This window comes from Hemiscyllium ocellatum, chromosome 4 (genome assembly GCF_020745735.1).
Source record: "Hemiscyllium ocellatum isolate sHemOce1 chromosome 4, sHemOce1.pat.X.cur, whole genome shotgun sequence".
NCBI classification, from domain to species: domain Eukaryota; kingdom Metazoa; phylum Chordata; class Chondrichthyes; order Orectolobiformes; family Hemiscylliidae; genus Hemiscyllium; species Hemiscyllium ocellatum.
Window position 1 is genome coordinate 34075716 of NC_083404.1, and position 16695 is coordinate 34092410.

The 16695-nt window shown below is 44.5% G+C and overlaps 1 protein-coding gene across 2 annotated transcripts in view; it reads left to right on the plus strand.

The window, feature by feature from the left end:
• mlh1 (mutL homolog 1, colon cancer, nonpolyposis type 2 (E. coli)) overlaps positions 1-14649 on the plus strand; it is a 57815-nt gene extending 43166 nt beyond the window's left edge. Inside the window, exons 15-19 of one of the 2 annotated variants that reach the window (XM_060822896.1) lie at positions 9120-9183; positions 9267-9431; positions 9757-9849; positions 12553-12678; positions 14438-14649. In XM_060822896.1, coding sequence (XP_060678879.1) covers positions 9120-9183; positions 9267-9431; positions 9757-9849; positions 12553-12678; positions 14438-14599 — 610 coding nt within the window. In that variant the 3' untranslated portion in view covers positions 14600-14649. The remainder of the gene's footprint in view (positions 1-9119; positions 9184-9266; positions 9432-9756; positions 9850-12552; positions 12679-14437) is intronic. The other variant, XM_060822897.1, reaches the window with a different exon arrangement.
• Positions 14650-16695: the final 2046 nt, after the last annotated feature.

Genomic DNA, 16695 nt, shown 5'->3' on the forward strand with positions numbered 1-16695 from the left:
CCATTGAAGTTACACAAATTAGAATTAAAACAAAAACACAAAAGTAAAAAAATGAAGACAGAAAGTGTTCAGATCCAAATCTTATTTTTCTAAGGTAAGAGGGCTTTTTCTCTCGAGCCTCGAGTCTCAGGGCTGTCTTGGGCCCTCTGAATGTGCTCTCACAGCAGGACCTCAGAGCCCGCTCCCGCACCACTTCCACTGCAGGCCATTGGAACCATCTCCTGCTGTTGGTTCTCAGCACCCGCCCCCACTCCCGTCGTAGGCCCTTGGTACCTGCCCGCACTCACTCCCACTACAGGCCTTTGGAACTCACTCCCGCGTCTGCTGAAGGCCCTTGGTCCTGGCTCCCACTCCCCCTGTGGGCCCTCTGCATCTGCTCCTACTTGTACTTGGCACCTGCCCCACTCCAGCTCCCGCCGTAGGCCCTTGGAATCAACTCCCACTCCTGCCGGAGAACCTCGGTTCCTGCTCCTCCCTCCATAGCACCTCAGAACCCGCTCCTGCCCCGGGCCCTTGGAACCTGGACTCGCTCCCACTATAAATTCCGTCGTAGCCCCTTGGAACCCGCTTCCGTTCTCGCTCCTACCACAGGCCCTTGGAACCCACTCCCGTTCCCACTCCCACCACAGGCCCTTTGAACATGCTACCACTCCCACCACAGGCCCTCGGTTCTTGCACTCGCTCCTACCATAACCCCTCGGAACCCGCTCCCACTCCCGTCACGACCCTTGGAACTTGTTCCCGCTCCAATTCTAGCCCCTCGGAACCCGCTCCTGCTCCAGCCACAGGCCCTCTGAACCCGATCGCACTCCCAATTCTGTAGTTGCCCCTTGGAACCTGCTCCCGCTCCCACCACATGCCCTCAGAATCCGTTCCCGCTCCCACTCCCACTCCCGCCACACGCCCTCTGAATGCGCTCCCGCTCCTGCCGCAGGCCCTCTGAACCCGGTCCCACTACTACTACCACAGCCCCTCTGAATCCACACCTGCTCCTGGCATACCCCTCTCAGAACTCACTCCCACTCCTGCTGCAGACACTCAGAAACTGCCTCTGCAACAATTCTTGCTGTAGCCTCTCAGAACCTGCTCCCACTCCTGCCGCAGGTCCTCGGATCCCACTCCCACTCCTACCCCTGCCGCAGGTGCTTGGAATCCTCTCCCACTCACACCGCAGGCACTCGAAACCCGCTCCCATTCCCGTCACAGGCCCTCGGAGCTCACTCCCACTCCTGCTGCAGGACTTCTGAACCTGCTCCTGCCACAGGCCCTCAGAACCCGCTGCCACAGGACCTCTGAACCTGCTTCCACTCCCGCTCTCCGCTCACACTCCTGCTGCAGGCCTTCTGAACCCCACCCAATCCCGTTTCCGCCACAGGCCCTCTGAATCCGCTCCCACTCCCGGTCCTACCACAGGCCCTCTGAACCCGATCACACTCCCAAACCTGCAGCAGGCCCTCTGAACCTGATCGCACTCACAATCCTGCAGTTGCCCCTTGGAACCTGCTCCCACTCCCACCACATGCCCTCAGAATCCGTTCCCACTCCCACTCCCACTCCCGCCACACGCCCTCGGAATGCGCACCCGCTTCTACCGCAGGCCCTCTGAACCCGGTCCCATCCCTGCCACAGACCCTCGGAATGCACTCCCATTCCTGCCACAGGCCCTCAGAATGAACTCCCACTCCTACTCCTGCTGCAGGCCCTCGGATCACGCATCCACTCTTACTCCTGCCGCAGGCCCTCAAAACCCGCTCCCAATCCCACTCGTGCCGCAGGTCCTCAGAACCCGCTCCCACTCTCGCCGCACTTCCTGGGAACCCTCTCCCACTCCTGCCGCAAGCCCTCTGAACTCACTCCCACTCCCGCTTTCCTCTCCCACTCCTGCTGCAGACCTTCTGAACCCGCACCTGCTCCCGGTGCCACTCCAGGCCTTCTGAACCCGCTCCCGTTCCTGCTCCTGCCGCAGGCCCTCAGAACCCGCTCCCGCTTCCACACCTGCTGCAGGCCATCTGAACCCGTTCCTGCCACAGACCCTTGAAATACGCTCCCACTCCGGCCACAGGCCTTCAGAACCTGCTCTCACTCCCACTCCTGCTGCAGTCCTTCTGAACCCACCCCTGCCACAGGCCCTCTGAATCCACTCCCACTCCCGACGCAGGCCCTCGGAACCTGCTCCCACTTCCGTCACAGGCCCTCGGAACTCCCACTGCTGCTGCAGGCCTTCTGAACCCACTCCTGCCACAGGCCCTCGGAACCCTCTACCACTCCCGCCACAGGACCTCGGAACCTGCTCCCACTCCCAATCTCCACTCACACTCCTGCTGCAGGCCTTCTGAACCCAATCCCGGTCCCGCCACAGACCCTCGGAATCCGCTCCCACTCCCGGTCCTGCCACAGGCCTTCTGAATCTGATTGCATTTCCAAACCTGCCGCAGGTCCTCTAAACCCGATCGCACTCCCAATCCTACAGTTGCCACTTGGAACCTGCTCCCATTTCCGCTCCCACCACATGCCCTCAGAATCCATTCCAGTTCCCGCTCCCACTCCCGCCACACGCCCTCGGAATGCGCTCCTGCTCCTGCTGCAGGCCCTCTGAACCCGGTCCCACTACTACAACAGGCCCTTGGAACCCACTCCTGCTCCCGGCATGCCCCCCTCGGAACTCACTCCCACTCTTGCTGCTGGCCCTCAGAAACTGCCTCTGCAACAACTCTCGCCGTAGCCCCTCAGAACCTGCTCCCACTCCTGCTGTAGCCCCTCAGAACCCGGTCCCATTCCCGCCGCAGACCCTTGGAACCTGCTCTCAATCCAACAACTGCGACAGGCCCCTGGAACCCGTCCCACTCCTGCCACAGGCCCCTGAACCTACTCCCACTCACGCTGCAGGCCCCTGAACTTGCTGCAGCTCCCATTCCTGCCGCAGGCCCTCGGAACATTCTCCCACTCTTGTTGCAGGCCCTCAGTACTCACTCCTCAAGTCAGTTGCTGCTGCCGAATCGTGAAACGTGCTGCTCCTGACTCATTGCTGCCATTCTACTCTTGCTGTTGCTGATGCCCCACTGAAGACACTGCGGAATGCAAAAAGAAATATAAATGTCACAAAAATGCGACACTCTTGTCAATATTAGGGTGCTGATGGTGAATATCTGAGAAATTCTTCTTTTTACACAGAACATAGAACAATACAGCACAGAACAGGCCCTTCGGCCCATGATGTTGTGCCGAACATTTGTCCTAGCTTAAGCACCTATCCATGTACCTATCCAATTGCTGCTTAAAAGTCACCAATGATTTTGACTCTGCCACTCCCACAGGCAGTGCATTCCATGCCCCCACCACTCTGGGTAAAGAACCTACCCCTGACATCCCCCCTATACCTTTCCACCCTTCACCTTAAATTTATGTCCCCTTGTAACATTCCGTTGTACCCGGGGAAAAAGTCTTTGACTGTCTACTCTATCTATTCTCCTGATCATCTTATAAACCTCTATCAAGTCACCCCTCATCCTTCACGGTTCCAATGAGAAAAGGCCTAGCACTCTCAACCTATCCTCGTACGGTCTATTCTCCATTCCAGGCAACATCCTGGTAAATCTGCTCTGCACCCTCTCCAAAGCTTCCACATCTTTCCTAAAATGAGGCAACCAGAACTGCACACAGTACTCCAAATGTGGCCTTACCAAGGTCCTATAAAGCTGCAACATCACCTCGCGACTCTTGAATTCAATCCCTCTGTTAATGAACGCTGATACACTATAGGCCTTCTTACAAGCTCTATCCACCTGAGTGGCAACTTTCAAAGATCTATGAACATAGACCCCAAGATCCCTCTGCTCCTCCACCTTACTAAGAACCCTACCATTAACCCTGTATTCCGCATTCTTATTTTGTCCTTCCAAAATGGACAACCTCACACTTGACAGGGTTGAACTCCATCTGCCACTCCTCAGCCCAGCTCTGCATCATATCTAAGTCCCTTTGCAGCCGACAACAGTCCTCCTCACTATCCACAACTCCACCTATCTTCGTATCATCTGCAAATTTACTGACCCACCCTTCAACTCCCTCTCAAGTCATTAATAAAAATTACAAACAGCAGAGGACCCAGAACTGATCCCTGCGGAACTCCACTTGTAATTGGGCTCCAGGCTGAATATTTACCATCTACCACCAATCTCTGACTTCGACCGGTTAGCCAGTTCTCTATCCAACTGGCCAAACTTCCCACTATCCCATGCCTCCTGACTTTCCGCAGAAGCCTACCATGGGGAACCTTATCAAATGCCTTACTACTGCTCTACCCTCATCCATATGCTTGGTCACCTCCTCAAAGAATTCAAAAAGACTTGTAAGGCAAGACCTACCCCTCACAAATCCTAAATTTTTACTTTTAGGTCTTTTTTTTCCTACCTTTTCTAAGAGGTGACCTCCATCTTAAGCAGAGGCAGGTCCAACTCACGTGAAGAATTCAGTAAATCAGCACATGCCACACATGCTGTTAGAGGTTTTCTATTCTCTCAAAATCAACACTTAGTGTCATAGCACAGAAACAGATCCTTCAGTCCAACTCGTCCATGCTGACCAGATATTCCATCCTAATCAGGGCCCACTTGCCAGCACCCAGCCCACATCCATCTAAATCCTTCCTATTCATATACCCATCCAGATGCCTATTAAATGTTGCAGTTATACGAGCCTCCACCACTTCCTCTGGCACCTCATTCCATACACGGACCACCCTCTGCTACAAATGTTGCCCCTTGGGTCGCTTTTATATCCTTCCCCTCTCATCCTAAACCTATGACCTCTAGTTCTGGACTCCCCCCACCCCAGGGAAGAGACCTTGTCTATTTACCCTATCCATGCCTTTCATGATTTTTAAACCTCTACAAAGTCACCCCTCAGGCTCTGATGCTCCAGGGAAAACAGCCCCAACCTATTCAACCTCTCCCTATAGCTCAAATCGTCCAACACTGGCAACATCTTTAAATTTTTTCTGAATCCTTTCAAGTTTCACAACATCCTTCTGAGGGCAAGGAGACCAGAAGTGCGCACAATATTTCAAAAGTGGCAGAACCAATGTTCTGTACAACTGCAACAAGACCTCCCAACTCCTTTACTGAATAATCTGACCAATAAAAGAAAACATACTAAATGCCTTCTTCACTATCCTATCTACCTGTGATTCTACTTTCAAAGAGCTATGAACCTGCACTCCAAGATCCCTTTGTTCAGCAACACTCCTTAAGACCTTACCATTAAGTGTATAGGTCCTGCTAAAATTTGCTTTCCCAAAATGCAGCATCTCGCATTTATTTAAATTAACTCCATCTGCCACTTCTCAGCCCATTGGCCCATCTGATCAAGATCCCATTGTAATCTGAAGTAACCTTCTTCGCTGTCCACTACACCTCCAATTTTGGTATCATCTGCAAATTTACTAACTATACCTCCTATGTTCACATCTAAATCATTTATGTAGGTGACAAAAAGCAGTGGACCCAGCACCGATCCTTTTGGCACTCCACAGACCTCCAGTGTGAAAAACAACCCTCCACTCCCATTCTGTCTTCTTCTACCTTTTGAGCCAGTTCTGTATCCAAATGGCTAGTTCTCCCTAGTGTTCCATGAGATCTAACGCTGCTAACTAGTTTCCCATGGGGAACTTTGTTGAACGCCTTACTGAAGACTATATAGATCACATTCACTGTTCTGTCCTCATCAGTCCTCTTTGTTACTACTTCAAAAAACTTGAGACATGATTTCCCGCACACAAAGCCTTGTTGACTATCCCTAATCTGTCCTTGCCTTTTCAAATACATGTACATCCTGTCCCTCAGGATTCCCTCCAACAACTTGTCCACAGGCTCACTGGTCTATAGTTCCCTGGTTTGTCTTCACCACCCTTCTTAAACAGTGGCACCACGTTAGCCAACCTCCAGTCTTCTGATACCTCACCTGTGACTTTCGATGATACAAATATCTCAGCAAGAGGCCCAGCAATCACTTCTCTAGCTTCCCACAGAGTTCTAGGGTACACCTGATCAGGTCCTGGGGATTTATCCACTTATGCATTTCAAGTCCTCCTCTGTAATATATGGACGTTTTGCAAGATGTCACCATCTATTTCCCTACAATCTATGTCTTTCATATCCTTTTCCACGTAAATACTGATGCAAAATGCTCATTTAGTATCTCCCCCATTTTCTGTGGCTCCACACAAAGGCCGCCTTGCTGATCTTTGAGGGGCCCTATTCTCTCCCTAGTTACCCTTTTGTCTTTAATGTATTTGTAAAAACCTTTTGGATTCTCCTTAATTCTATTTACCAAAGCTATCTCATGTCCCCTTTTTGCCCTCCTGCTTTCCCTCTTAAGTATACTCCTTCTTCCTTTATACTCTTCTAAGGATTCACTCCATCTATTCTGTCTATACCTTACATATGCTTTCTTCTTTTCCTTAGCCAAACCCTCAATGTCTTTAGTCATCCAGCATTCCCCATACCTACCGGCCTTTCCTTTCACCCTAACAGGAATATACTTTCTCTGGATTCTCGTTATCTTATTTCTGAAGGCTTCCCATTTTCCAGCCATCCCTTTACCTGCGACCATCTGCCCCTAATCAGCTTTTGAAAGTGTTTACATAATACCGTTAAAATTAGCCTTCCTCCAATTTACAACTTCAACAGTTAGATTTAGTCTATCCTTTTCCATCACTATTTTAAAACTAATAGATTTATGGTCGCTGGCCCCAATGTGCTCCCCCACTGACACATCAGTCACCTGCCCTACCTTCTTTCCCAAGAGTAAGTCAAGTTTTGCACTTTCTCTAGTAGGCACAGCCACATACTAAATCAGAAAATGTTCTTGTATACCGTTAACAAATTCCTCTCCATCTAAACCCTTAACACTATGGCAGTCCCAGTCTATGTTTGGAAAGTTAAAATTCCCTCCCATAACCAACCTGATTTGGAGGCACCAGTGTTGGATTGGGTGTACAAATTTTTAAAAAATCACACAACACCAGGTTATAGTCCAACAGGTTTATTTGGAAGCACTAGCTTTCTGAGCACAGCTCCTTCAGGTGGTTGTGGAGAAAAAGATTGTAAGACACAGAACTGAGAGCAAAAGTTTGCAGTGTGATGTAACTAAAATTATATCTTGAAAAAGACCTGGATTGTTTAAGTCTCTCATCTGTTAGAATGACCATGTTGGGTTCAGTTCTTTCATATGTAAATCACAAAACATTTTTAAAAAAAAGTTACATTCTCAAGCGAACTTTAAAAATTGGTGTCTTGTCAGCCCTGATAATGTATTGAAGGTGTGAGCTTCCCTGTGTGAGGCTGTCTGTGCCACAATGGCCAGACGATTGTAATCTAAACACTCCAAGCAGAGGCTACGGCAACGGATGAATGGACACCGCACAACAATCAACAGACAGGAGTGTTCCCTCCCAGTCAGAGAACACTTCATCAGTCCAGGATGTTCGACCTTGGACCTTTGGGTGACCGTCCTCCAAGGTGGACTTCAGGACAGGCAACAACGAAAAGTGGCCGAGCAGAGACAGATATCCAAGTTTGGTACCCGTAGGGATGGTCTCAACCACCTGATGAAGGAGCAGCGCTCCGAAAGCTAGTGCTTCCAGATAAACCTGTTGGACTATAACCTGGTGTTGTGTTTTTTAACTTCATAACCACCCATTTATTCTTACAGATAACTGAAATCTCCTTTATATATTTGTTTCTAAATTTCCTACTCATTATTAGGGGATCTATAATACAATCCCAATAAGGTGCTCATCCCTTTCTTCTTCTCGGGTCCACCCAAAAATCTTTCCTGGATGTATATCTGGGAATATTCTCCCAAAGTACAGCTGTAATGCTAATTTTAACAAGAAGTCACTCCCCCTCCTCTCTTGCCTCCCTTCCTATCCATCCTGTAGTATTTGTATCCTGGAACATTAAGCTGCTCGTCCTGCCCATCCCTGAGCCACGTTTCTGTAATTGCTGTGATATCCCAGTCCCAGTTCCTAACCATGCCCTGAGTTCATCTGCCTTCCCTGTTAGGTCTCTTTCATTGAAATAAATGCAGTTTAATTTATCCGTTCTACCTTGTTCTCTGCTTTGTTCCTACCTGCCCTGACTGTTTGACTTGCTTCTTTTCTCAACTGTACCAGTCTCAGATTGATCTCTTTATTCACTATCTTCCTGGTTTCCCCCACCCCCCCCACCACACCTTACTAGTTTAAATCCTCCCGAGCAGCTCTAGCAAATCTCCCTGCCAGTATCTTTGTCCCCTTCCAATTCAGATACAATCCATCCTTCTAAGGAGCATTTGCTTTCATTGTCAGAACTGCTGTTGAAGGGCCAACGGCTCATTTGGAGTCATCATAATAGGCCAAATAGAGTCAAAGGGAAGACGTGTTTAATCAGGAGGCAGTGATTAAGTAACATCGAGTTTAGATTTTGTGGCAGGAATGAAAGACTGAGAAAGTTAGTATTTCCTAGCTTTAGGATGCTACAAAGAGTAATTTAGACCTATTCTAACAATAGGACAAATGTTTACTCCAACTTATCCAAGCAGCAGAACAGAATTGAACATAGGCCTCCCGGTGTTTATGCTACATTGTTATGAAAATATTGAAGAACTAGGGTGTTTTGAGATTGGAAAGGGGTGACTCGTGAACATTATTCATAAACTGTAGTGGGAGTGAGGTCTCTTAAAATCTACTGATTCAGCTCTATGGGAACCTTTTTGTTTAAAAAAAAGTTTTTAAAAATCCAAGAGATATTCAATAAGCCAGGCAAATTCAATGGAAAAAGTAAGCTGATATTTCAGCTCAAGAACTTTTTGCTGCACTAGAAACAGTTTCCAATGCATTCTTTCTTAGAACTGCTGCCAGATCTGCTGAGATTCTCCAGCAATTACTGTATATTGCTTTTATTCCAATGAACATTAGCTGTTTCTCTCTACTGATGCTGCATATTCTCAGCATTTTCCTTGTATTAATAAATATATCATTGTTGTCTTTGAACCAACTGTTGTCTCAAAGTGTTTCTGACTTTGTAAATGCCATATTGTTTATAAATAATTTTTGACTCCAAGTTATGCTTTTCTTTCAGTCAGGAATTATTCTACCAGATCTTAATCTATGACTTTGGTAATTTTGGAGTGTTGAAGTTGTCGGTAAGTGTGTGATGTTATTCTTTGTCTTAGTAATTTCATTGCTAGCACAGGACACCAAATTTGTTTTTCTACCTTGTGTTCAGAGCCCTGCCCCTTTGTATGAACTGGCAATGCTAGCATTGGATAGTCCAGAAAGCGGCTGGACAGAAGAAGATGGTCCCAAAGAAGGATTGGCAGAGTATATTGTTGATTTTTTGAAAACAAAATCTGAAATGCTACAAGATTACTTTTCCCTTGGTATTGATGAGGTTAGTATACTATTTAAGGTGACTGAAAATTGTTGGAATATGGAATGTCCTGCTCAAATAGTCTATCTGTTTCTTGGTAAAGATGGACAAAGAAATAAAGTGCTTTGTCATTGCAGTTACAGCTGGTCCCTGATTTGCAAACATCAGACTTGTGAATGCTTGTACTGAATACAAAATAAAATAGTTGTAAATATGTTGAGTTCCAACTCTCATAAAAATTGACTTAGAAACCAACTCAGAAGTTGAGCCCATTCATAATTTGGGGACTGCCTGTGACACTCTGGAGAAAGCCATTGTTAGAATTATTCACTGTGCTCATTCCTAGGAAGGAAACCTGACTGGATTACCTCTACTCTTGGAAAACTATGTTCCAGCTCTGGAGGGGTTGCCAATGTTCATCCTGCGTCTCGCTACAGAGGTGGGTAACTTGTTACTTGTATCTATAAAATCAAATTGTAGAGGATTGATAAAAATCATTTTGGATTAGTTGCCTGGCCCCAAAATTCAAAACTTACAACACCAAGGTCTTTGCATCGTAGACACTGAGAATGAGGTGATCTTATTGAACATACTAGATTCTTAGGGAGCTTGATTGGTTAGAGCTTAGGTCTTTTTGGAGAGTCTCTACTAGGAGGCATAAATTCATATCAAGGGATCATTCTTTAAAGGCAAAGATGAGGGATTTCTTTTCTCACAGGGTAATGGATCTGTGGAATTTTTTTACCACAGAGGCCAGAGGATACTGGGTCATTCAGTGTATTCAAGACTGAGAGTCATTTTTATTTCGAAAGGAAATCAAGGATTATGGGGAAAAGATAGGAAAGTGGAATTATAAAATCAGCCATTATCTCATTAGATGGTGGAACAGACTGGACGGGCTGAACAGTCTCCTTCAGCTCCTATGTCTCATGATCCAATCCAGCTTCTCCTTGAACTAAGTCTCTGTTATCATTACATATCATTCAAAAGGACTACATCATTCAACTCATCAGTCTTATATGCTTTACTCCATACATGCACGTATATGCAGTGCATCCTTGATTTAGAATGTTTTAATTTTCCCCTTGCTTTGATTCTACCTATTAATTAACTATTCTGTATTCTGGAGCTTATCTGTTTCTCCCATTATTATATGCACCATGATATTATTCTTCCCTGATTTCTGCAACCCTGCAGAGAAAGGTCAAAGCTCCCTAAACAGCATTAGCAAGGAACTCTGTCTCAGCTCTGTTCAGACACAAACCATGTGGCTTGTACAGGTGGCCTCTCTCACAGAACAAGTTCAAGCTTTTGAAGTCTTCCTTTATAATTTTTCCTGCAGCTGTACATTCATCTATGTCATCTTATTGCTTCTGTCCTCACTTTCACAAGACATTGGGAGTAATACCAAGATTACTCCTTTTGAGGTGCTGGCTGGCTGCTAAATTCTGACTGCAGGATCACATTCCCCTTTCCAACTATATTAATTGTAGCAAAGTTTCACACAGTTGACCTCCTACTGGCTCTCTGACCCTTCTTGTACAGTATTTTAACTCCCAGTATTTTGGAGCTGACTAAGTTGGAAAAGGAAAGGAAAATCTTTTCCCTCCCCTCCTCACCAAGCTTCCTTCCTTGCCAAACTCTCAGGTTTACACTTTGTTTCAGCAGCATTCTGTTACAGCTTCATTCAGCATTACAGAGACTAGTTTACACTTCATTTATTAGTTAGTGAATTTAAATTTCATTAGCTACTGTGCTGGGATTTGAACCCATGTTTCTAGTGCATTAGCCTGGATGTCTGGATTACTAGTCCAGTGACACAAACACCATGCTACCATTTCCACTAGAAACCATAAACAAAATACACCTGATTTTCCAGATACCATATTAAAATAATACAATGTCCATAATTCCATCTTGCTTCCTTATGGACATGACATGTCTATCACAGAGATCAAACATATGCTGGATGACTGCTTTGTGGAATACCTGTATTCGATCTGTGCTTCCTGTCATTAGTCACTTTAATTCTCCACCTCACTCTCATTCTGACCAAATTGTCCTTGGCCAACTACATTGGTCAAAATAAGTGTGATTTTAGTTTTGTGAACAGCATCACATCTTTCAACTCAGCACTGTACAGACTCTTGGACTCAACACTGAGTTCAACTGTGTTAGATTATAACCTCTATCTCCGCATCTGTTTTTACTGGATCATTTTTTTTCACTTCTCGTTTGGAAATATATTTTTTCTTTGTCTCATTACCCTTTAGTGTTTCTACCATGAAAGCTTATTTCATCTAACAATATGTCCTTGCCTTTACCCTGCATCAGATTTTCCATTTATTCCTCTTCATTTGCTTGAAACCCATTACACTCCTATATCTTTTCTCAGTGTCAACCTGAAACATTAACTCTGCTTCCCCCTTGCTTTCTGGACATGCTGAATATTTCATGAATTCTGGATTTCCAGGGCATCTGCAGTATGTTGTTTGTATGTGTGCAGTTCTCACCTTTTGTGGGTGGCACGGTGGCACAGTGGTTAGCACTGCTGCCTCAGTGCCTGAGACCCGGGTTCAATTCCCGACTCAGGCGACTGACTGTGTGGAGTTTGCACGTTCTCCCCGTGTCTGCGTGGGTTTCCTCCAGGTGCTCCGGTTTCCTCCCACAGTCCAAAGATGTGCGGGTCAGGTGAATTGGCCATGCTAAATTATCCGTAGTGTTAGGTAAGGGGTAAATGTAGGGGTATGGGTGGGTTGCGCTTCGGCGGGTCGGTGTGGACTTGTTGGCTCGAAGGGCCTGTTTCCACACTAAGTAATTTAATCTAATCTAATCTTTTCGATTCAGAATAACTGCTTCAACAATCCAGGTTCCAGCTTGACTTCCTCTCTGATAAACTAGCCAATTTCGAGTGCAACCATATCGTAATTCACACTTGATCATGGCAAAATCTCATTTGACCAGGCATTGAAATAATACTGACTATTTTTAAACCTTACTTCAACATTCAGTATTTATTTTAAATTATTGTATTTGACACCAAATAACAATACAAGATGCAAGTAGTTTTCATTGTGTCTAATCTTATTGTGCCTGGCATCTTTTGTGATTATACATACATCATGTTCCTCTCTTTATTTAGGTGAACTGGGATGAAGAAAAGGAGTGTTTTGAAAAATTAAGCAAGGAATGTGGTATGTTTTACTCCATCAGAAAAGAATATACACTGGATACAGAATCTCAGGTGTCACCAAATCCGAGTCAGCAGGTATAAATGTGATCAACTGTTTTATTGTTCTTAAGGTCAATAGTAACTGCAAGCGTCCATTAGATCAATGTGATATGTCACTAAAATAGAATCAATAATAAGAACCTCTCCCTTATCGATAAGCCTAATATTGAGGACTGCTGGATGGGATATGTCAGATAGATGATTGACAGCAGATTGCTGCAGCAATTGCTGTACTCAAAACTTGTTGCTGGCAGGAGATTAAAGGGAGGACAACATAAATGTTTTAGGGATGTCCTCATGGTATCTCTGAAGAGGTCAAACATCACCAGTGAGTCATGAGAGATCCTCTCGTGACTGATCAAAATGGAAAAGTTTCACCTGGGAAAGCACCAAACAGAGCAAGACAGATTGTCAGGCACAGATGAGAAGTTGAGTTTGGATACAATGTACAACTCTCCAAACCATGTATGTACCCAACTCTTAGAACGCCATTTTCGTGCACGTGACAGAGTCTGCAGTTTGCACATCGAGGATATTTAAGGCATTTTAGAAACCACCCAACCAGCATGGAAGGTATCCTAGATCCTGAGGGACTGTCTAAGGAAGAGAGGATTGAAATAGATTGATAATTGCTGTTCTGTGAAGGACAAGCCCATGAATACATCTTGGAGTGACTTGATGCCATGGAGTAAATCCAGAAATAATCAGAGACCAACAACATCCCGCTTCCTGTTGTCTCTTGTCATTTCACTTGCTTCTTTTATATCTGAAGTGTTTTTGGATCATATGCATCATGCTGCAGAGGCTGTGAGAATGCAATAGCCTTCAACCTAGACTTTGAAAAGGGGAAAAAGGGGGAATTGGCATTGAGCCAAGCCTCAGCCTTTTGTGAACAAAAAGCAGCAGGTAGGTGTCACTCAGTTAGCATTGATTATTAATTCTTGTGCTTTGGTTTGAGGTTGCAAAACATTGTGAAGTGCGCATAATAGTTTTGCATAACTACTTTGTTCCTTTAACTGACAGACTATCTTAATCACAGAAAAATGACAAAACAATCAGACCTTGTTTTGTTTTACAAGTGGATATAAAATCTGTAAATGGATTGACTTCGCTAAGTCATGTTCTAAAGAGTCAAATGGATAATTTGCATAGGTTTATATTGCTAAGTGCATATGAATGCCCTCTAATTTTGAATGTAGCTAAATTAGATCACACAAACAACAGAGAAACAAACGTCATGCTTTTGTAAAATCCCTTGATCATTATGGATGATGGCGACCTGGGTGGTGGAGTAAAATTTGCTCCTACTTTATTAATTTTTACCAGTCCAAACTTGAGAATAATGAAACAAGTACAGTTCATTCTGCTATAATGTACGTTTTGTTAACAAATTTGCCGTTAGACAATTGATGAATTGGGGATATTATTTCTGAAGTGCAACCTTTTTAAAATGTGTATTGGCTGTAACGTGATTACATCACCATCACTTGAATCAGCAAATCTATCTGGATCCCTGCTCCTGATTGCAGGTGACACTGTTGGTGGTAGTTGTAGTTGTAGTTCAGTTCAGCTGTGATTCCACCTCACCACCTGCATGCTTGGGCTTTTGGCTGACAGCCATATATGGAGAGTGACCTCTTCGACTAGGGACCAGTGACTGGTGTTGAAGAAGTCAACTGTTTATGGAAAGGGAGAGATCAATCCTGGAAAGGTTTTTAAATGCTAGCGATGTATTAGGTTTAATGCATTACTTATTGACACTTATATAGTGTGCAACTGTCTTTTTCTTTATAAGCAGGAGTTTGGTAGTGACAAGCCCTGGAAGTGGACTATAGAACATGTTGTTTCCAAAGCTTTCAGAACTCTCCTCCTTCCACCGAAACACTTCGCAGAGGATGGATCCATCCTGCAGCTTGCCAATCTGCCTGATCTGTACAAAGTATTTGAGAGATGTTAATTAATTCTTGGAATGTGACCACAAACTGCATAAAGACAATATTTTGTTAATTCACTTCTACAAACAGTTGTCTTCAATTTTGCGTCACTTTTATTTTTCAAAATAAGAATATAAAACCAATTTTTGTAAGTATAAAATGTGAATAGTATAAAAGGCCCAAGGTTGAAGCTTTGTTGCTGGGATTCAATCTTATTTCATGAGTAAATCTATTCAGATAACCAGACTTGCATCTAATACAACTCTACATTGATAACACCATCTTGCAAACCTACTCATAGACTAAATGTAGAGAAAACCTGTATTCTCTTGGGAGTGAAAAATCCAAATTTCTAGGTTGCACATAATTTTATTTAATAGAGATGATCTGGTGTTTTCAAAATTTTAGGTCACATGGAATTTATTCAAAGGACAAACACTTGCTCTGTTTTACATCAAATAAAATTCTGCTATCGTCACTAAATTTCCGACAACAACTTTGATTTAGGTTTTGGTCTTACCTAATTAGACATGCAGAGAGTTACTTCTATGCAGATGGATCAGGGGATTATTTTATCACTGTTTTTAACCAATGGCCAAAAACTGATTTAGACCACAAATAAAACACCAAAAAGGCTGATATATATGCAAGCATCTTGGGATGTTAATGTGGACACAACCTTAAAATTAGAGAGGGTCGATTCAGAACAGAAATGCGGAGACATTTCTTCAGCCAGAGTGTGGTGGGCCTGTGGAATTCATTGCCGCAGAGTGCAGTGGAGGCCGGGACGCTAAATGTCTTCAAGGCAGAGATTGATAAATTCTCGATGTCTCGAGGAATGAAGGGCTATGGGGAGAATGCGGGTAAGTGGAGTCGAAATGCCCATCAGCCATGATTGAATGGCGAAGTGGACTCGATGGGCTGGATGGCCTTACTTCCACTCCTATGTCTTATGGTCTTATCTTTGCTGTTTAGGGGCTAGAGGTTGATCTATCCTTACTTCTTCCTGAGGTCTACACATTTCAAGTCCTTACCCAATTCTATTCACTTCAAATGACATCAGTTAATGGCTGATGGGTCCTGACAACAGCCTGGCAGTTTTAAAATCTTGTCTACTAAAGTACCAGGCCATGACTACCTTCAAGCAAGAGCAGGTTTCCTCAATTCCATCGTCTTTCACTTATTAACTTCCCAAGAATTCCAATAAACTTTAATGGATCATCTAATAAATGATGTGGTGAATAACTTCTGATTTCCCCCCAAAGCCTCTCCACTATTGGGCACAATTAGGGCTACTTTCCACTTGCCAGGATGGTACAACTCCAAAAACACAAAGATCTCAACAGATTCATTCAATCTAGTCCAACAGACAGCAAACTCCCATCTTAAACATTCACTCCCATCACCATTAGTGGTCAGTGGCAGCAATGGGTACTCCACAAGACACTCCACAGCAACTTGCCTTGAATCCTTCAACAGCACTTTCTAATCCATGACCTCATCATCAGGAAGAACAAAGGGAGGTTATACACCATCCTGATTAAGAATGTTGTTGCTGATGGGTCAAAATCCTTGAACTCTTCCTGAAAAGTATTGTGGGTCTGTCTGTAGTACGTGATTGCAGTTGTTCAACAAGGAGTTCACCACTACCTTCCCAATTAGGGATCGGCAGTAAATGCTGGTCTTGCTAGCAAAGCCCACATATCCCAAATGCAAAAATCTAATTTTAAAATGTGATTTGAGAATGAATAATAACATGCACATTATAAGTTTAACTGACCATTTCACATTGAAAAACCAATGTCCTTTCGTTTATATATAGATAGTTAAAGGGGTGCAAGCAGAGGGTGCTGCTGCTGAGTGACCAAGAAGGGATTCTACATACAGAGGCAGCAGACCAATACTCTATAAATACTTGATCTGCCTTTGGCAGCAGCATCTTTCTTGGTAAAGTCAGTAGTTTACCAACTGCTTCTCAGATGCTGCCTGAACTGCTGTGCTTTTCCAGCACCACTCTAATCTAGACTCTGGTTTCCAGCATCTGCAGTCATTGTTTTTACCTAAATTGCTAAAAATTAGTAGGAGAGACCAGAGGAAAAGCAGTTGGACTTAAACTGAA